This window comes from Bos indicus, chromosome 3 (assembly GCF_029378745.1).
Source record: "Bos indicus isolate NIAB-ARS_2022 breed Sahiwal x Tharparkar chromosome 3, NIAB-ARS_B.indTharparkar_mat_pri_1.0, whole genome shotgun sequence".
In the NCBI taxonomy this organism is placed as follows: Eukaryota; Metazoa; Chordata; class Mammalia; order Artiodactyla; family Bovidae; genus Bos; species Bos indicus.
Window position 1 is genome coordinate 107,063,717 of NC_091762.1, and position 21,897 is coordinate 107,085,613.

The 21,897-nt window shown below is 41.8% G+C and overlaps 1 protein-coding gene across 8 annotated transcripts in view; it reads right to left on the reverse strand.

Moving 5' to 3' along the window:
• The window catches only part of MACF1 (microtubule actin crosslinking factor 1), a 340,946-nt gene that overhangs the window by 225,116 nt on the left and 93,933 nt on the right, over positions 1 to 21,897 (reverse strand). Inside the window, exon 1 of one of the 8 annotated variants that reach the window (XM_070786799.1) lies at positions 8,828 to 9,636. The exons of 6 other annotated variants lie outside the window; for them this stretch is intronic. In XM_070786799.1, coding sequence (XP_070642900.1) covers positions 8,828 to 8,936 — 109 coding nt within the window. In that variant the 5' untranslated portion in view covers positions 8,937 to 9,636. Of the gene's footprint in view, positions 1 to 8,827; positions 9,637 to 21,897 lie in introns of those variants that run through there. One more of the 8 variants, XM_070786800.1, reaches the window with a different exon arrangement.

Below are 21,897 nucleotides of genomic sequence, written 5' to 3' on the forward strand. Positions count from 1 at the left end.
CCCAGTGCCCAGCCTGTTCCTAGGACTTGACTCTTCTCAGGCCAAATGTCTATATAAAGTGTTAACCGACTGAAAAGCCCCCGCAGTGGGAGAGACCATCACGAAGCAAGACTATACGCTGTTCGCTGCCAACAGATTCCTAGATTCTGAAGGGAGCTTCACGTCCCAACTTACAGCTGCCCAGAGTCAGAGTCTCTCCCCAGTGATTCCACCTACTTTACAGAGTGAGCCCGGCCCCAGCCAGCCTCTAGGTAGATCTAGTATAGCAGATCTCATCAGCGTCCAAAGTACTGTTGGCTTCCCGCTCCGTTCTTTCCCCTCCTCCATCCAGGAATGTCACCCCAAAGTCCCCTACCTCTTCCCAGACCCTCCCATTTGTCTCTGCAGTCAACGCACTTGATCAGCCGTGCCAGGAATCCTTTATCCTTCAGAGGAAGGCTGCTTGCTTGTTTGTCCAACTTGTTTTCGAGTCTTGGCTAATTGTGCCAGACACTGGAATGTTGAAGGAATACAATGAACGGCTTTTTCATTCAAATGGCCCGGCCCATCACTGCTTCTTCACAATTCTGACCCAACCAGGAGGCAGAAAAAGCCAAGCCTCTGTCGCTGTCAGGACAGACGCTCCGATCTGTCCCCACACCACTCAGAAGGCCCCACTGCAGATAAGGGCCTAATCGCTGGCCCTCTGCTCTAGCTCCCTAAATAGAACAACTTCTTCAGGCTAATGCTACTTCCAATCCTGTTCCTGAAGACAGGGAGGGAGGGCCAGCACCCAGAAAAGCAAGTTTCCAGAGGTTAGCCGGAGAAACTGCAAGTGGGAAATAAAAAGTAAACAAGTTTACCAAGCAGGTCACTCAGGATAAACAAGCCCTGTGACCTGCCTCAGTTTCCTGACAGCTTCCTTACCCTCTACAGGGTATCCCTCCCACCTGCAAACTAGCAATAATCCTGTTACTACTTACTAATAACAGGACTCACAGCTGACTTTATCCCACCTTGACTAAGCTCCTAGTCACCCCAATAACCTGTGACAACTCTACTCAGTTTGTTCCTCTTATTAGAGTCTTCTTAGTCTTGAAGGAAGGGTTCTCCTAGAATTTACCTTGTACTAGGAAAAGAAAAGCATAAGAAATAGGGAAGAGAGACGAAAAGGGAACAAAGATTTCCTGATTCATATTTAGTAACCTTTTCCTTTATCAGATTTAAATTCCTTCAGTATAGGGGCTGTCTTTAGTTTTCATATCCCAGTCCCTCACACATTCAGAAGGCACTCAATAATCCAAGCTAAAATTAACTGAGCATCTATTGTAACTGTTAGTTCACATGCAATGTGCTAAAAACTTTAAACAAGTATCATTTCATTTAATCCCAACAATTCTCTTGGGAAGGTGAACCAAAACCTGCCTTTTTCTCACTCCCCTGGGATCTAGGCAGAGCTTATTTCCCTTGAAGGTACTAGAGACTGAGGAAAGTAAGAGAAAGCTGTGGGGACAAAGTCAGTCTAGCCAACAGGAGACAGGCCTTCCCTTTAGGATCCTAGAAGGTTCTGAGCCTCAAAACGGAATCCATTGCTGACAGGAAAGACAGGACCCTGATGGAGACAGTCAGCTCTTAATTAGCGGAGAAAACCAGCCGGTGTAATGATTACCCAGGTCGTCCCTGCTCCTTTTTAGCCCATGTTTAGCCATTTCATAGCTCACCAGATGTGAGAGGCAGGAAAAGGTGAATCTGGCTGCTCCCTGCAGATTCGTTAAAATGTTGAATGGAAGGAAGAGATTCAAGCTAATATTTCCGTGGCTAGAAGTTATCTGAGAATTTATAGCTACTGGCTTTCTTACTAGCACAGAAAACTGAAGCTATTCATTTATTTCCCAAAACATCAAAATCACCCACTATTGAGGATAATAAAGCAAACAGAGTCTTTCCTTCTAATGTGTGTGAAAATAATTCATAATATATCACTAAGTTTTTATACATTTCCACATTGGCTTCTACCATATTTTTAAATTCTCAACTATAAAAACAAACATTTATATTTTGTCCCAGGAGCCTACATGAAACTGCAATGTCTTCACTGATATCTTTTGGTTTTTTAAGTATAATAATGACAGCAAACAATTACACAGTCCTTACCATGTGTAGAATATAGTCTAAGAACTAACTCAAAGCAATCATGAAGTATTATAAACCCCATTTTATAAATGAGGAAATAGAGGCCCATATAGATTACTGTCACTCTGCCAGCAGGGCAGAGACAGGAGGAAAATACAGGCAGTTTAACCCCAGACTCTCAACAAGTTCTCAGTGACAATTCCATACTAGATGCAAGTATGGCCCAGATAATCACACTGTCAGAACTGCAGGACACTGGAGACTTCAGTCTTTTTTCTTCTCATGCCAATTAGAGATTTGAAGTCCAGAGGAATTAAGTGTCTGTCTAATATCCATAGTAGTAGAAAGCACAAAAGCTAGGATTCAGAACCCAGATGTTCTGACTCCAAGTTCACTGGTCTTTCCACACACTGCACAACCTAGAAAAAAATAACTAAGGAAAGAAAAAGACAAAGACTGCATCTTGATTAAAACACCTAATGCTTTAGTTATTTCAGCAAAGATATATTAGGAATTTGACCATTTGTTTAAAAATCTGCATATCCATTATATATCTGACCCTTTGTGACCCCATGGACTGTAGCTTGCCAGGCTCCTCTGTCCATGGAATTTTCCAGGCAAGAATACTGGTGTGGGTTGCCACTTCCTTCTCCAGGAGATCTTCCCAACCTAGGGATCGAACCTGAGTCTCCAACATTGCAGGCAGATTTTTTTACTATCTGAGCCATCAGGGAGGCCCCTAATAAAATGTTAGATAATACAAGTGGATGCAGCACAGCCTAGTCATAAAGAATCAAAATTCAAAGCAATCTTGGACTTCCCTGGTGGTACAGTGGATAAGAATTCACCTGCCAGTGCAGGGGACATGGGTTCAGTATCTCATTTGGGAAAATACCACATGCCACAGAGCAACTAAGCCTGTTCACCACAAGCTAAGGGTTGCTGAGCCTGCGCTCTAGAGCCCACAGGCTGCGACTACTGAAGTACATGTGCCCTACAGCCTGTGCTCTGCAACAAAAACAGCCACCACGGTGAGAGGCCTGCATAACCCAATGAATGAACTACTGAAGTACATGTGCCCTACAGCCTGTGCTCTGCAACAAAAACAACCGCCACAATGAGAGGCCCGCATGACCCAATGAAGAGTGGCACCTGCTCACCGCAACTAGAGAAAGCCCGTGCGCAGCAACAAAGACCCAGCACAGCCAAAAAAATAAAATAAAATAATTATAAAAAAGTACTTAAAAGGTACTAAAAAAAAATTTTAAAGCAATCTCAAAAGCCTATACCAAATCTCATAGGACAAAATTTCATTAGAATGTCTGTCTTATGCTGAAGTTCTAGAAAACCAAAGGAACAGCAATCTTTGGAGGGGTGACAACAGCAGTTCATGCACAGGGTTTGGTCATTTTATAACTTAGGTTTAATGAGACTCAACAGTGTAATGGAACAGCTTAAAAAAAAAGTCATGGTACAATTCTAGATTGTACTTCATATGGTCCAGATTCAGGAATTACAGCTGGTCCTTCTAGTAGGATGCTGGAAATGGAAAAAACCTTAAGAGATTGGATTGTCAACTCTTTCATTTTACAGAGAAAGAAAACAAGACCGTAGGGGGAAATCTGTCCTTTCACAAACATAAAGTTCAAAAGTTCTTCTCAAAAATAAATCCCTTTTCCTGTTTACACTACCACCATATGGATATTAATAAGCTAAGGCACAGGGCAACTCTATACTGTTCAGTTATCCTATACTAAGCACCCACCTCAGGCCTCACGTCAAGCTCAGCAAAGCCCTGTAAATATACAAATAAAGCGGGCACAGTTCCCACTACAGCTTAATCTGATGCTATCTTAATTCCTTCACTTATTCGTTCAAGTAACATTCACTGACATCTATTCTGTCATAGACATTTAAGACACCGAGATGAGTAAGAGTTCCTCTTCTTAAAGATCTTACAGTCTAACAGAATCTAACTAGTGGGCAGAGAACCAAGCTAGAAGAGATGACAACACAGGTTTGAATAAGAAGTATTAACAGAATGCTACTGGAGCACAGAAGAGGAGCTTTTATTCCAGTCAAGGAAGGCTCTCCAGAAGTGATAACCACTTACCTTGAATGACAAGTATTACGTTGTCCAGTTAAAAAGAAGATACAGGCATTTCAGGTAGATGTCTACAAGTTTTAAATGATGTTTCAGACTGAGTGCTTATAAGGCCAAGACAGGAAGTAAAACTAGTGAAACAGGCAATGGGCAGATCATGAAAACCCTTTTATCTCCTGCTAAAAAGTTTGAACTTTCTTTCAAAAGCAGAAAGAAAGCTTTAATAGATTTTCAGCAGGAGAGTGACATAGACAGCTCTGTAGTTTAGAAAGATCATTCTAGCTACAGTTAGAAGACAGAGGGGGTAGAAGATATAGAGAATGGGTAAAATAGATTGTTTCAACAGTCCCAGAGAGGAAAAATGAAGATGTAAGCTAAAACAGTAGGAAGTTTGGGAAACAAGAAGATAATATATGTGAATGCAAGTGTAGACATGGTGTACTGAAAACTATGTAAAATTCCAAGTACTCAGTGAGTGCCAAATTCCGTCTTACAGGTATTATATGGCTTCAGTAGAAACTGTGTCTTCCTGTTCTCGTTTACATCTGCTGAAGACATGCTGACTTGGGAACTTGACTGTAAAAGTCATGTACATATATAACAGTGTCTCACCAATGTACTCCTAACACCTAGAAAAAAATAGTGAAGGAAAGCTAAGGAATAGTAACCAAACATGCCTTCCCCAATGTTTCTGCTGTACTTCCTTCACCTCTCTATATACACACATGACCACCACATTTTCAAAGCAAAAAATACTTTAACTGTCCAAAGGGAATGCTAAAATGACAAGGAGTTAGGATTATTTAATTGCATGTAGTAATGGAAAGAGAATTCTTTAGGCTGGTGAAGACAGATTAAGTATAAGCAAGCCTACAACTAGAAGAGGAAATACAGGTATTTTTATGATGCAGTTACATCCTGATAAACCAGCGTAGGTTAAAAATATCCTAAGCCAAGGCTTTCCTGGTGGCTCAGTGGTAAAGAATCCGTCTGCCAATGCAGGAGACATGGGTTCGATCGCTGATCCAGGAAGATCCCACATGCCACAGAACAGCTAAGCCTGTGCACCACGGCTACTTGCTCTAGAGCTCGTGAGCCACAACTACTGAGCTCATGTGTTGCAACTACTGTAGCCTTCGCACCTAGAGCCTGTGCTCCGCAACGAAAAGCTACCGCAGTGAGAAGCCCATACACCAGAACTACAGAGCAGCCCCCACTTGCTGCAGCTAAAGAAAAGCCCACACAGCAACGAAGACCCAGCGCAGCCAAAACTAAATAAATAAAAACTGCGGGGGGGGGGGGGGGGGGGGGGCGGGGGCAGGGGAATCCTAAGTCAAAAATGCATTTGATATGGCTAACCGTTTTATATATCCAAACAACATCACTTGGCTGAGCCTACCTTAAATGTGCACAGAACACTTACATTAGCCTACAGCTGGGCAAAATCATCTAGCACAAAGCCTATTTTATAACGAAGTGCTGGATATCTCATGGAATTTACTGAATACCATACTGAACATGAAAAACCATGACTGTGTGGGTACAGAATCATTGTGTCGGTTGTTTACACTCATGACCATGTGGCTGAATGAGCCCTGTGGCTGCTGCCAGTGCCCAGCGTCAGGAGAGAGTGTGCGCTGCCTGCCGCCAGCCCAGGAAAAGATCGAATTCAGACGACGATTCCCACTGAATGCATATTCTTTCACACCACTGTTAAAATTGAAAAATCTATCGAACCATCAGACAGTTGGGGACTGTGTGTACACTTGATCTTTGCCAGGCAGAATTTGGCTGATGGGCATAAGTTACAAAGAGGCAACTTTCAGCTTAAAAAAGAACTCTGTCAACAGAATGAATAGTCCATAGGTTGTATGTTCTACAATCAGAACCTACCTTCAAGCAAAAGGAGTAACTTCTGACAAGGGCAGGACTAAGTAAGAAGTTGGGCTGGTTAATAGGCAAGGTCCCTTTCAACTCTAAGAGCAATACAGAATATGTGATCACCTTTAAGAATGGAAGAAATGAAAAATGTACACAAGCACAATGAAGATTTACTCGAGTACCGTATCTTAGAACTCTAGCACTAAGGAGCCTAGTGATTTCAACTGAAAGAGCAGAAACTGTTCAAACAAATCTTATATGGAACTCAACATATATAACATGTAATTTCAGTATTTAATAGCATGACTCAATTTTACAGATTCAAATTTATATTACTTATTTAAAGCCAAATGACTTAACCAATCAAGTAATTTTGATTGAAATTAGAGATTACTTAATTACAGTTATATCAGCCTCAGCATCTTGTTTATTTCTGTGCTATATTTTACTAGGGAACCTTTTTTTTTTTTAACTGCTTTACACAAATAGAAACAAACAGTAACAGTTTCAGTTTGCCTCTAATCTCAGGATATTACTCAAATAAATTTATACAAGAGCATGAAGGAATAACAGAAATATTGTTTCAAAGTCAAATGCCTTCAGTATCTAAAAACTATGTACATTCTTATAATATGTAGATACGATTAGAAAAGTGGGGCAAGGATCACAGAAACTGGTCGTCCACTAAGCCAGTACTACAATGTGATCACTTAATGACGGACGTGTCACCCCCTCACTATTACAACTGAGCATCTGAGACTTGCCTAATGTTTATTAAGCACAGGACTCACGTTCTGCAGTGCGTTCTGCAATACTGTACATACTTGCTATTAGTGGAGGAAGGAAAAAAAAAGACCAGACTAGAAGACATAATCTTCACCTTTTTAATCAAGAATACATTCATAAGCACTGTAAGTATATACACAGAAATGGGGGAGAAACTTTATTCTGGTGATGTCCAACTGGCAGATAGTACATTAGAGTACACATGTAATTTTAAAATACATTTTAATAGATAAAATACATCTTAAAATTTAAATTAAAATGAGTTCAGAACCTCCAAAGTAATTCTGTGAAAGTTTTAGAATTCATATCCTCCAACTGAAAAAAACCACCACTCTAATTTTATGGATAAACTGAACATAGCATATTCCCAATATAACTAATAGGCACTAGAATCAAAGTTGTTTCATAAAAATAAAAAGCTTTTACAGTGTATTTTTCTTCTTTTTACTACAGCTGTTTGTGAAACTAGTATTTCTAAAACATAAAGAAGCATTTCAAAGATAGGGCTATGACTTCTAAGTTCAAGAGCAAATCCTATACTGAGGATAAACTTCTTAAAATGTTAAGCAACTAGTGGTTGAGAAATGCCATTACCATCATGCACAGAAAAATGAAAATGAAAGTATCAGCCTTCGCTTAAATAATATTTACTTTCTCATCGCATACGATAGAGCATATAGGGCCAAATAACTCATGCCTGCCTACTCCTTTCTTTATAAGCTCAAACACAGGCTTATATATCCGGAAAGCCACTTTGGGCTACCTTCTAAAACACACTACTACACAAGTGAACACATTTCCAAATGTCTGTCTGCTTTTGCTGATACAGATGCACACTGGGAGCTGAATATTTAGTCATAAGCTTTTCTAGGACTTACTGGAAAAAGACACTGGGAATGACTGAATCTAATTCTGCCAAGCATTCATGAAATTCTGATAGTTTCCTAAGTAGTAAGTCATCAAATCTGCATCTTAATTGTAAGATATAAAGTAACAGGTGTCTCAACAGGTTGGCTTGAAGGCAGTAAGCGGGTCACAAAGACAGTAAGTGCTAAAGGCACTGAGATCCGAGAGTGTAGCCAGCAAAAGCCAGACTGTATCAGCCCTCAACTGTGGAGACTTAGAATCCGCTAAACACAGGGCTGATCCCAGCATTGGGCATTTAGAAGCCAAAGGAATATAATGCAGCAAATAGTAATTCGGGAAGAAAGAGGGGTCTGCTACCACTCAAGAACAAAATGAATAAAATTTTAATATCAGGATCTGAATATTCACCTGGGGAAAAGAACAGCTAACTTCCTTGCATTGAACAGGATGCATGATGGCTTGGGTTCACATTGTGTAAACTGTGTAGCTGCCTGAGGGGAAAAGAACAGTTTCAATCCTACCAAAGAGAACAGAGGCATCCCTGTGTTCCCAGATGCACCTCGGCAAGGACAGCCTGCCACCCTTTCCTCTCACTGACCTCTTCTCCTCTGCCTTTTCTCACCCGAATAATTAGCAAATCCAGAAACTTCTCTAATCCCACAAGTTCTCCCACATTTATACCTGGAGGAGGGTGACAGAGTTACTCTATGCTTTTGGTTGAAAAAAAAAACAGATCCAAAAACTACTCTGAGACTGAGAAAGTAAGGAATGGAAGGGCTTGATTCTCTGAGGAAGGAACAAGTCAGCAGAGTTGCCACTTCCCTCAGCCTCGAGCCCAGACATCACCTCATCCTACCAGCACCGCCTCGCCAGACAAGCCTCACAGAGCAAGAAAGGGCCCAGTCTTAAACTGGTCCCGGCACAGCCCGGTATCCTCAGTAGGTCCTCCACACACTCACGTCTGATGGCCCACAGGCTGTGCTGGCCCTTTAAGGCAAGCAAGTGGGAAGACCTCTGTCATCCACCCCACCCCCAAAAGCCCCACAGCAGATTCCAAGAAGCACTGGGCACCGTTACCTGCTCTGCCTCTGGCACATCTTTTCCAGTATAGAACACCGGCAACTCCAAGAACGTGAGTCAAAATAAAGATGGCTGGTGGCAAATAAGAGGCATCTAAGAGAGGCATTTCCAGGCCCGTCCTTCCTCCTCCCCCGAGTGAGCCACAAGCCCACAGCTCGGCGCAGCCTCTGAATGCCTTTCTCCTGAGGTTACCGCCGTCCCGTACTATCAGCAGAGGCAGAGGCCCCGCAGCTCAGGGTTGTCAGAAACTTCCTGGCGGCTTCTCCCCCATCTCGCACGCACGCAGTAGCAGACGGGACTAAAACTCCACAGTGTGTCTCAGACAAAGCCCAGGAAACAACTGGCCAGAGGGGGAGGGGAGAGGGAAGGAGGAACCAGGAGAGCAAAAAGGGGCGGCTAAGCTGGTGCTGAGCTGACTCAAACTCTATCTTTGGCATCCTCTGTTCAGCTTAAACAAACAAGCCTCAGACCCTTCTACAAGATGGGAGGCTGTCAGAGGACGTCACACTCTTAACTTTCCATTCCCAGCCTGGCTGGGATGGAGCCAGAAGAAAAAGTCACAGCAGCACCAGGGAACCACTAGCAGGGAGGAGGTAAAGTACAGAAGGATGTTTAAGTGTCCACAAGTTCCCTGGCACAGTGGGTGGGCAATCCTTCCACACCCACAATCCGGGAGGAAGAGGCAAGGGATCCGAACATCACTACAGAGAGGATGACATGCAGATCAAGCTCCATGAAACAGACCTCACATCAGGCATGCTGACGATCAGCAAGGAGAGCAAAACTGCTCCACAAGTATGTTTTCCAAGAGGTGAAAAATCTACCTGATTTCTACTAGCCGCCCAAGGGGACAGCAGGACGCTCAACGACAGCAGAGAACAGTGCCGTTCATGAAACTAAGACCTGCTTGCAAATGAAAACCTGAAACGGACGTTGTAGCAGCAATTGAAAACATTTTAACATATACACACCTGTAGAATGACTAAAACCAAGTCCTGGCAAGATGTAAAGCAACCAGAACTCTCATATATTGCTGGTGGGGATGAAATTGGCCACTCCAGAAATTACTCTAGAAAACAGTCACACACATATGACCAAACAATGTAAGTCCCAGGTACTGACTCAAGGAAAATGAAAACATGTGTCCACACAAAAACCTGCACATAAACGTTTATAGCAGCTTCATTCAAAATAACTAAAACCTGAAAACAACCCGAATGTCCATCAACTGGTGAACGAATAATCTGTGGTGCATCCATACAAGGGACTACAACACAGCAATACAAAAGGAACATACTCCTGATACAACAGCCTGGATGAGTCTCAAGAGTAACAAGCTACATGAAAGAAGCCAAATGCAAAATCACGTATACTGTGTGATTTCACTAGAAAAGCAAACTATAAGAACAGAAATCAGATAAGTGGTTGCCAGGGGCATGGGGTGAGGGAAGGGAACAGAATACAAAGGAGGAACACAAGGAAATGGAAATGTTCTATATGCTGATGGTGATGATGGTTCCACTGCTATATACATTTGTCAAAACTCACAACATTGCAGTCATAAATGGATGGATTTTATCGTATATAAATTATACTTTTAATTAATTTTTTATGTTGGCTGTGCTGGCTCTTCATTGAGGTGCTTGGGCTTTGTCTAGGTGCACTTCATGGGCTTCTCTTGCTGTGGAGCACGGGCTCTAGAAAGCGCGGGCTCAGCAGTCGTGACACGCAGGCTTAGTTGTCCCGTGGCATGTGGGATCTTAGTTCCCTGATCATGGATCAAACCCATGTCCCCTGCAGTGGAAGGTGGATTCTTCACAACTGGATCACCAGGGAAGTCCCTAAATTATATTTCAATAAACCTAAGAAACACATTCGAAGGCTAGAAAGAAGTCTGCCCAATCCAAGCTGCACATGCAAAGTTCTTGCAATGCCCCCTCTTCATCTACTTTCCTATGAAGAGATACTTTATAAAATGGAGTGTGGACACACAAAAACACAGATGACCCAACAGCCAAGAGTACATCTAACATCCAGGATCCTTCACTCGGAGAAGGGTTACAACTTCTTTTTTCTATCAAACTAGCTCTTTATTTCTACAGTGCCTTTTCAACTACAGTATATAAACATGCTGTGTTACCATAAAAAAGTTTTAAAAATGCAAACTGCTTTAATATCTGTAAACTTATCCCCTCTTTTTTTAATAAAAGGGAAGGGTTTTACGTTTGCACAATCTACTAACCAGAAAGGTTAATAAAGGGCCTTTAATGGGGGAACTAATACAATATGAATGCCTCAATCTGGTGTCAAGATCATCTACAATTTTATGCTAACCTACATTTCATTCATCAAATATTTATTATGTGCCATGCCCTGTTCTGCTGCTGCTGCTGCTGAGTCACTTCAGTCGTGTTCGACTCTGTGTGACCCCATAGATGGCAGCTCACCAGGATGCCCCATCCTTGGGATTCTCCAGGCAAGAACACTGGAGTGGGTTGCCATTTCCTTCTCCAATGCATGAAAGTGAAAAGTGAAAGTGAAGTCGCTCAGTCATGTCCGACCCTCAGCGACCCCACGGACCACAGCCTTCCAGGCTCCTCCGTCCATGGGATTTTCCAGGCAAGAGTACTGGAGTGGGGTGCCGTTGCCTTCTCCTGTTCTAGACACTGGTAACACAGTAGTGAATAAAGCAAAGATCTTGCCCTCATGGGACTCACATGCTAGTAGGAAGATAGAGAAAGACAGAAAATAAAGCGTATACTAAGGAGATGAAGAGGAGAAGGGAGAACCAGAGGGGAGATGTTTATAGTTTTCTGTACAGAATGGTCAGGGAAGGCTTCTCTAAGACGATGACATTTGAGCAGACCTACAGATTACAAGCCAACAAGTCATATGGCTATCTAGACAAAGGACGAGCCCAACAAAGAAAAGAGCAAGTGCAAAGTCCCTGAGGCAGAAGTAGGCTTGAAGTGTTCAGGGGAGGTCAAGGAAACTTGAATGACTGAAGCTGAAAGCAAACAGGAATGTCAGGAGACGAGACCAGAGGTGGGGGTCAGATCACCTGTGTCTGTATAGAGCATATGTAAAGACTCCAGTTTTTGTTCTAAGTGCAATGGAAAACCTTTAGAGGGTTTCCTGTGAGAGAGTGATAGGATTTAACTTAGGTTTTAAAAGGACCACTCCTGCTGCTGTATTGAGAACAGACTGCTGTATTGAGAGGCAAAAGCAGAAGCAGGGAAACTAGTTACAATGTGATTACAATAATCCAAGTGAAAACTAGTGCCTGAGAAATGATATCCGAGATTAGGGTGCAGTGATAGAGATGGTAAGATACGGTCATATTCTGGACAAATTTAAAAAAAAGAGTCAGGACTTCCCTGGTGTTTCAGTGGCTGACTCTGTGCTCCCAATGCAGGATGCAGGAGTCCCGGTTTGACCCCTGGTCGGGGAACTAGATCCGACGTACCGCAACGAGGGCTTCACACGCTGCAGATAAGGATCCTCCATGCTACAACTAAAATTCCTGCATGTTGTAACTTGGAAAAAAAGATCCTGCATGCCCCAACTGAGATCCGACTGAGCCAAATAAATAAATAAATATTTTTAAAACTAAAAAAGAAAAAAAGAGTCATCAGGATCTGTGGATAGACTGGATGTGGGGTGAGCAAGGAAAGAACAGAGTTGGGAATGACTTCCAGGTTTGGGCCTGAGAAATTAAAGACATGAGGAAACCAGAAGGGAAAGAGTCACGTGTACCCCAATGTTCATCGCAGCACTGTTTATAATAGCCAGGACATGGAAGCAACCTAGATGTCCATCAGCAGATGAATGGATAAGAAAGCTGTGGTACATATACACAATGGAGTATTACTCAGCCATTAAAAAGAATACATTTGAATCAGTTCTAATGAGGTGGATGAAACTGGAGCCTATTATACAGAGTGAAGTAAGCCAGAAGGAAAAACATAAATACAGTATACTAACGCATATATATGGAATTTAGAAAGATGGTAACGATAACCCTGTATACGAGACAGCAAAAGAGACACTGATGTATAGAACAGTCTTATGGACTCTGTGGGAGAGGGAGAGGGTGGGAAGATTTGGGAGAATGGCATTGAAACATGTGAAATGTCATGTATGAAACGAGATGCCAGTCCAGGTTCAGTGCACAATGCTGGATGCTTGGGGCTGGTGCGCTGGGACGGCCCAGGGGGATGGTATGGGGAGGGGGGAGGGAGGAGGGTTCAAAAAAAAAAAAAAAAAAGAAATTAAAGACAGAACTGCTATTTCCTAAGATGGGGAAGGCAGCCAGAGAAGCAGACGGTCTGCGGTTCATTGGTGGTTGTAGTTGCTTGGTGTGTTGTTTTTTTTTTTTTTTTTCGTGAGGGGTGGGGAATGGGGTAGGACTTCTATTTTGGATACATTAACTTTGAAATGCCTAGTAGACATTTTAGTGGAATTTTGAATATGCAATTGAATATATGAATCCAGAGTTCTGGGAGAGACCCAAGATACTGTCTTGCAGTCAAGAAACTATGTGAGATCACTTAGGCAGTAACTTGTTCGAATTACACATGGTCACAAAGTAAGAGGATGAACTGGCATCTGAACTTTTATCTGGCTGATTTCTAGTCAATTTATTTTAAGCACACTACCTCCTTTTGCTGAAAAGTTCTGGCAAAATCTGTATGCTAATTCGAAGTTAAACAATTTTAGATATTTAAATATTTGGAATACTTCCTCTTTGTAAGACAGAGCCTATAAAGAGCTCTACCCAGCTCTAAAGAGAGAATCTCAATTTCAACACAAAATGTTACAGAGCTAGTGCTGTCTGTGTCACCACTGTATAACACTTCTTTGCAATCTTTTAAGTATCTTCACCAAATTTTCATTTCCTAATATGAAAGCCATTTCTCTTCCTTACGCTGCTACCTGAAGCCATTGCAAGGCTGTCTTAATTAGAAAATCATGTATCATGCTTGTGCCATTCAAAAACACCTAGGAAATTTGGAGGGAAAAAAAATTCAAGGACTCAAATAGCAAGATACATTCTGAATCTACTGTTAGCAGAGAAGATAATGGAAAGTATCCAACTTAATCTATTCTTTGTAGATTTTTCTAAGATAACATGCTATGCCTTGGATACACCGTTTTTCTACATATCACAAATCTAAAGTTTGTTTCTAGCTTTTGTGTATATGTACACATGCATGTTTGAAGGAAGGAAAAAGGGCAGAGAAATTGCCTTGTGAAAATAATGTTTTCACTCAGAAAAACTAAGATGGATCTGTGTGTTGTCACAGGAAGTGGTTAGAAGCTGGCAAGGGGAGTGGCTAGTTTTCGTTTTAGAGATCATTTATGACACAGAGAATAGGCCATTTAAAGACATATTCAGCACCCTCCAGGATATCCTTTGCTAAAAGCCAATGGAAAGGGCCCCAAACCAGGAACAAAACCTTGTAGAAGCAACACTCTGAACTTCATTAAGACTTGAGACCTGCCTTTCTATCAGATTACTTCACTCACAAGAATTTAGGATTGGTCACCCACAACCGTTACCCACAGAAATCTTGAAACAGAGCAACAGCCCCAAATCACGTCAGTATCTGTGACTGAGATGAAAGCAAGCCTGTGAGAAAGGAGGCTGTATGTTTTATTTGAACTGTCATGGAGTACATCTGGTCTCAAAAATAACCAACATCCACCAGCATCAGAACTTTAGCAGATACAGATTGGAAATATAAGACCCATTTAAAAGAGTGAAATGTAGAAAAATAATGTTTACAAAAAGAGACCTAAAAAAAAATCAAATACAATTTAAGATTAAAATTTTGGTGGAGAGACTACCACATGACTAACAGGATTAGAAACCACGGGTCTCTGGAACTGGGAGGTCCAGCATCAAACCCTGGCCCTGAGTACCTGTCACCTGTGTTCTCCCAGGGAGTCCAGGAGGCAAAGGATGTGGGCTTCACAGAAGCTCATTAGGAGACGTCTATGACTCCGATCTCTAAGATTTAGCAATATGGTATTGAGACAACAATAAAAATGCAAAGGTTCAGAATGTCTAAAAAGAATTTTCTACATACCCAAGAGTCACTGAACACAATAAAGGCAGGAAAAAAATCCAAATTTCTTGCTCAATAACCTAGATGCCATGAGTATTTTAGCAGCATGGTGATTACAGGCCCAATCTGAAACCAGACTGTGCTGTGTTCCATCATGTCCAATTCTTTGCGACCCCACGGGCTATAGTCTGCCTACTTGAGTTCAAATCTAGACTCTACTATATACGGTACATTAGCACCTGTGGGCAAGTTACATAAGTGACTTCAAGGAACCTCCATCTCATCTGTAAAATGATGATAATAATAGAACCTGTCCCACAGAGCTGTAGTGAGGATTAATGAGTTAAGGCACTTATGGTGTTTAGATTGTGCCAGGCATACAGTATGTGCTCAATAAATACTGTCTGTAATTATCATTATTTGGAGGGACAGCAAAAAAACTATTTAATACATGTAATCACAAGACTTCTGAATAGGTCTTCCCTGGCGGTCCAGTGGTTCAGAATTCACTTGCCAATGCGGGGGACACAGGTTCGATCCCTGGCCTGGGAAGATTCCACAGGTGGTAGGGCAGCTAAGCCCGAGAGCCACAACTACTGAGTCCAAGCTTTAGAGCCCACATTCCACAAGAGAAGCCTGCACGCTGCAGCTAGAGAGTAGCCCCTGCTGGCTGCAACCAGAGAAAGCCCAAGCACAGGAACCAAGACCCAGCGTAGCCCCAATAATAAATTAATTACTTAATTTAAAACAAACAAACAAACAAGAAGAAGAAGAAACACCAGGCAGTTTTTCCTGGTGTCCTACTGGTTAGGATTCCAGGTTTCCATTGCCTTGACCCAGGTTCAATTCCTGGTCAGGGAATTGAGATTTTGCAAGCTGCAAGCTGCAGCCAAAAAAAAAAAAGACATCTGAATACTGCTCAGACTATACAAAACCTTGGTAAACTGATCACTTACCTAACCTATCACCAAAATTACCAAATCTAATTTTCCTAATCCCAGTCTCCAACCTGCTGACCCTGTTCTCATCCACTGTGAGATTAATCTCCCTGAAGCATACGTAATGCCTGGTTTGTCTTAAATGCTCAATAAATACTCATCTGTCATTTAATTCTATAACTTGCATTTCTCACAGTGAGCAAGTTAAAAACTCTGGCTTTACAAAGTTTCCTTCACTTACCCTGGCATGTATTTCCTTCCCGTTTCCATAAGTCAAAGTCCCACTGCTGTGGATCAATTTAAGCCAGTCTTTCCACGGAATTCTCCCTGGTGACTCCCTCCATTCCAGTTAAAAGTAAACAACTTCTGTGCACTTATAATTTATAGGCTTCTCTCTTATGACATCTAGCATTTTCTACTTTATAACAATAGCTGTGTATATATTTTTACTCCACTAAAGTTTTTGAAGCTAAAATCGTTCTCCTATATAAAATCTCATCACTAAAGATCTACTCATGAAATGAATGAATAAATGAATGAACAGATGAAAAGAGCAAGAGGATCTAAAGAGCACTGTGAGGGCCACGAATAACGGGGGAACATACTGGAAAAAGAAAAACTGGATCCAACAAATCGTCAAGATTCCCAAAATACAACATCTATTTTCACCACAAAAACACACCAGAGAGCAAGTGCCCAGAAAACTATTCATCCTATGGCAGGAATAACTCAACATGCTCCTCTAAACAGGCCCAGCAGATAACACACACTAACAAAGGAGCCAAGACACTTTTAACAGTGAACTTCCAAATGTACCTGAGAGATTATGAGGAAAAAGTTAATTTATTGATTCAGAAATTCCACTTCCACAAGTCTCTCGAGATATGAATTCTGTCCAGCAGCCAAACTCTCCCCAAGCCCCATTCTTTTCTCTCTTTCCATCTTTCCAGAACTCTAACACAATCTTTAGCCAAACCTAGACCCAAAATCTGACTTCATGGTTTCTATCTGTGTCTTTGGACCAACTACTTAATCTCTTTCATTCTCAATTTCCCTGTCTGTAAAATGGGGATGATAAAATTACCTCTTCACAGTGTTCCAGTGAGGATTAGGTAAGAAAAATGCATGGACTATTCGGCACTCAGTAAGCACTATATATATATATGTTAGTGCTTACTGAGTGCCGAATAGTCCATGCATTTTTCTCATCCTCATTAATGTTAACTATTGTTATCATTGTTCCTGCACTAGAACACTTGTTCATGTGCTCATGCCTCAGACGTGTCCAACTCTTTGCGACCCCATGGGCTGCAGCCCACCAGGCTCCTCTGTCCATGGAATTTTCCAGGCAGGAATATTGGAGTGGGTTGCCATTTCCTCCTCCAGGGCATCTTCCTGACCCAGGGATCAAACCCACATCTCTTGCATCTCTAGCACTGGCAGGCAAATTCTCTACTACAGAGCCACACGGGACCTAGCAAAGCATCAAATCATCTTCAATGGCCAATGCAAGGAGGTAAGTCAAGGTATTTAACAAATCTAAACCACCAACTCAATGAATAAAACAAAATGGGCTTCAGTGGCCCTGCTTCCAAAAGGAAAATGTAAGTGTAAGAGTATTAGTCAACCTTAATATCCATATCACCATTTTAAATAATCCCTCTCTTTCGGGTTCTGTTTTCCCCAGCAAAGTAAAAATAATAAGATCTAGCTATTAAACTTTTTCCAGGATATTCTGAGAGTCAGTATCTTAAATAAATGGAAAAATGTGACTTAAGATTAAGAAGCCCTGTCTACAGGGGCTGTTTCTGAATTTTGCCAAGGTTGTTATTTTTGTCCAGAAATATCCGCATTCCAAGTAAATGCACAGTGAAAGAGAGTTAGCATCTCACTTGTATCCCACCTAAATGCAATTTTAAAATGCTTTTCCAAATAAAAACAATGGTCTCAATGGGAAATGTCTTTTAGTGTGGTCTGGCTATGAACATGTGATCAACTTGTTTTCCTGAGATATCAGAAAATCAAGAATGCAAAAGTAGCATAAACATGCAACTGACTGAGGGGTCAGGAGCTCAACAAAGATATAACTGGGCAGGCTTGAAAATGTCAATAGGTAGCAACATTCAAGGCTCAAAAGAAGAGTCTGGGCCAAGATAAGAGGTAGGTCAGAGAGACCAACTTAAACTATTTATCCATGGAAACCAAACTTTGCACACAAACAGAGCTAATTTTAGATCTCTGTGAGACAGTTGACCACATCCCGGCCACATCACTTTTTCTCTAAGTGAAAAAGAGGTAGAACTTGCCCCCTGAAGATAAAGACAGACTTGCTAGCTTCTTTCCACTTATGAATCTCTGGAGCTTGCTCTGAACTCTAATTCAACACAAGAATCATTTTAGTCTTTCTCAGGAGAATCTACCATCAGGCTCTGCTTACCTTCTAATAATCTTCTGGTCTCATGACCCTTTACCAGGGTCCAAGGACCAAAGTCAAATGAAACATGGCTAACAGAATCTCCCCTGATAGTATCACTTCATAATGATGTGACCCTGGGGAAGCCACTAATGTTCCTGAACTTGGGTTCCTAATACTTATAATGTGTGTATAAATACCTGTTTCTCACCATTGTTCACAAGATTAAATAAGGAATATATGTAAAGTACATGGGTACATATCAGATGCTTTAATAAACAATTTTCTTCCCTTATTTCTCGTCATTGTCTTTAAAAACTGCTCTTCAAATCTTACTCATAAAATCAATTCCATCTCAGGACTTCCCTGGAGATCCAGTGGTTAAGACTCCCTGCTTCCAACTCAGGGGGTCTCAGGGGGTGCTGGTTATTTTTTTTTCTTTTTTAATCAATTCCATCTCAACCATTGGAATAATCTACTCTTCAAACAATTAATGTTCCACACAGTTCATATCCTCCGTTTCTGCTCTAAAAATAAAAAAAGTACTCTAAACAATAAAGATAAGGAATCTGATTGGTCTATCATGGGATTAGATGGGGCTCTCATTTAGAGTTTAATACCCCAGTGACCCCTACTGGACAAAAATAGATACAGATGACTAAATTTATAACTAAGACAAAGAGACTCTGATTGCTTGATTCTAGTGAAATCCTCACACACAGAACTTTATTATACAAGCTCAAGCTTGCCTCAAAACCCATATACACACACGACAGAGAAGACAACAATGCCAAGTGCAGTCAGCTCATTCCTTTCACGGGAGACACCATCACCACAGTTTGGTTGGCTTACTGACTACCGAAACTGGATGCCCAGTATTCACAGCTTTCTGATGAGTCCTTATAGAGAAAAGAGCAGGCAGAGAAGGAACAGTCACTGGCACACAACCCCTACCCCACACTACCCTGCAATTTTTCCATTCCCTGAGCTGACTCACTCTGAGCTCAGCCCAGACTCCCTGTCCACAGCCAGGGCCACTGTGTGTGCCTGGTGAGTAATGCATCCTCCCAGCTGCCTCTGACTTAACGAGTAATAAAAGGAAATGTGGGTAACAGTTTTAATGGAAGAGAACACACATCCCGTCCCGGAAACAAGCATAGTTCCTCTCAACTCCCTGCAGAGTCTTAGAGCTATAGTGAATTCTCTCCAATGACAGCCAGGTGGCAATGAAGAAGCAGGCAAAGGCAGAAACACCAACAAGCACACCTAAAATCGGGACCACAGTTTTCTATTCTGGATGAAACCAAGAGTAATGGACATGAAGCAGAGCCCAGCCCAGCCTACTGGTCAGCTCTGGTTCATTCCACCGTAAGACTGCTTCTCTAGCAACAGCTCTGCCCAATGGAGACTGCAAGCCAGCCCCAGCATCAGACCATCTGCTGTCCTACAGCCTTATATTATGAGGCAAAGCACTGATGAAAGCCAAATCTGAGGAAGAGGGAGCCTCTTAAGTAAGTACCTGCCCATCCACCCTCAGGTGCCCAAAGTGGGGACTGAAGAAAAGAATGGCATCTGGCTGTTTCGATTAGTGACTGGCATTCTTGATATTCAACAAATCCTTAAAAAAAACCATAGTTACTGTTCAACTGTCTCCCAATAGATACTCCTAGAGCTTCCAGCCCCTCAGAGATGATGATCAGCAGAGCTATCTCAAACAGTTTAGAAATGACTGCCGAGAGCTAAATAACTCAGGGAAATTACGGAGGACCTTTGACACAATTTACCTTAAGGATACTTCAAGCAATAATCCTTGACAAATATTCAAACAGCAAAACTTTAGCTAGGACTCAGCTAGACTGGGTTGCCTCCTACTGTATGTACTCTACTACTGAAGAAGAAAAAGAATCACCCCACATACATCATAATCACTCATTTTTAAAGAATTTTTCTTGAAATCACAGCGTTTCTCACTTCGTTTGCTTATATCCTTCTCACCTGTAATCCATGGTTTCCTAAGGCCTTGGGGAAAAACTATTACACAACCCAGTTTTTTACAAAATTCAAACTAAATATTCAATATCCCGACTTGTCAAAAACAAAAATCAGAAAGAAATTACCTATGACAAAATTATGTAATTACTAAGACCAAAAGAAATGTATAAAAATTTTCAACAAGAATGGCTCAGTGTGAAGACTCCACCTGCCGGTGCAGGAGACACAGGTTCATTCCCCGGTCTGGGAGGATCCCACGCGCCTCGGAGCAACTAAGCCCGTGTGCACAACTACAGAGTGGCCCCTGCTCTCTGAAACTAGAGAAAAAGCCCAAGCAGCAACAGCCACAAGAAAGAAATAAAATTGAAAACAAACAAAAAAAAGAAACAGAAAGTGCCCTCTGATTAACTCTGAATTAACCAGTATATTTAATTAAGCATGTATCAGATTTTATCACTATATCTAGCAGCTTGAGAGCTAGACAATGAAGTTATAGTCCCATTTCTGTCTCTAGCTTATTATGACTCTAGCACCATTTAATCACACTGGATCTATTTATTTATTCATAAAATGAGTTGATATTCTAGATCTCTAAACTCTTTCCCAGCTCTAAAATTCCGCGGTTCTGTGAAATATTTAGTTGCCTAGGTTCTATATTACCTATTACCAACAACAGAAATTTTATAAACCAGTCTTGAATTTAAAATATCAACAGAAATTTGATTAACTAGAGAGTGGAAAGATAAATGGTCACTAATTTAAATTTCCGTTTTCTCTTTCTGCTAAGTGCCTGTAGGGGCCGGGGACGCGGCAACCGGTGCTGCAAGACTCCAGAAAGGCTCGGGAACTGGAAGCAGTCGGTACCCTGGAAGGCCTGGCGGTGGGGTGGGGGGGCTGCAGGGTGAGGTGGATCACTGACTGGTTCAGTGTCTTCAGGCTCACCTGAGGTCAGAAGTGAGGAACCTCACCGAAAACAGGAGCATTGAGTGAAATCTGACATAATGAACAACACAACCCTCCCCGGTGCCCCATTGCCCTGCTTGGCAACCCCAGAGCTCTGGCTGCCAGGCTAAGGAGGCCCCAGATAAGGAGACTGGCCAGGGGAAATGGACCTTCCCTACCCCATCAGTCATTACAGCATACCAGCCAACAAGCCCCACCAATCAGCTTTTTAGGGGCTAACTCTTAATTATGAAGACCACCAAGAAACTTCAGACATAAGAGAGTCTCTAACATGAAAGACGTAGGCCATACGAGCAAACAGAAGGAGCTTGAAACAAACACAGACGATACTGCAAGCAGAGGAAAACACTGAGGGGAGGTGGTGATTACTATCTGCAGAGTCCTAAAAGGTAATATTGCCATAAAACAAGAACAAGTATATAAAAATGCAATACGCAGAGACTAAGGGGGAAATGCTTAGAAATAAAAATTATGAGAGCAAAAATAAATACTTCAAGGAAGAGCTGGAAGATGGAGCTGAAGATCTTCACCATAAATCGCAACAAAAATAGAGACAGAAAATATAGACTGAGGGGGAGAGGACAGAAAATCAACAGTGGAGTCCAGTATCCAACTAACTGAAGTACCAGAAGGAGAAAATGGAAGAGAGGAAATTATCAAAGAACTAATAAATAAAAGAGGTGTTTTCCA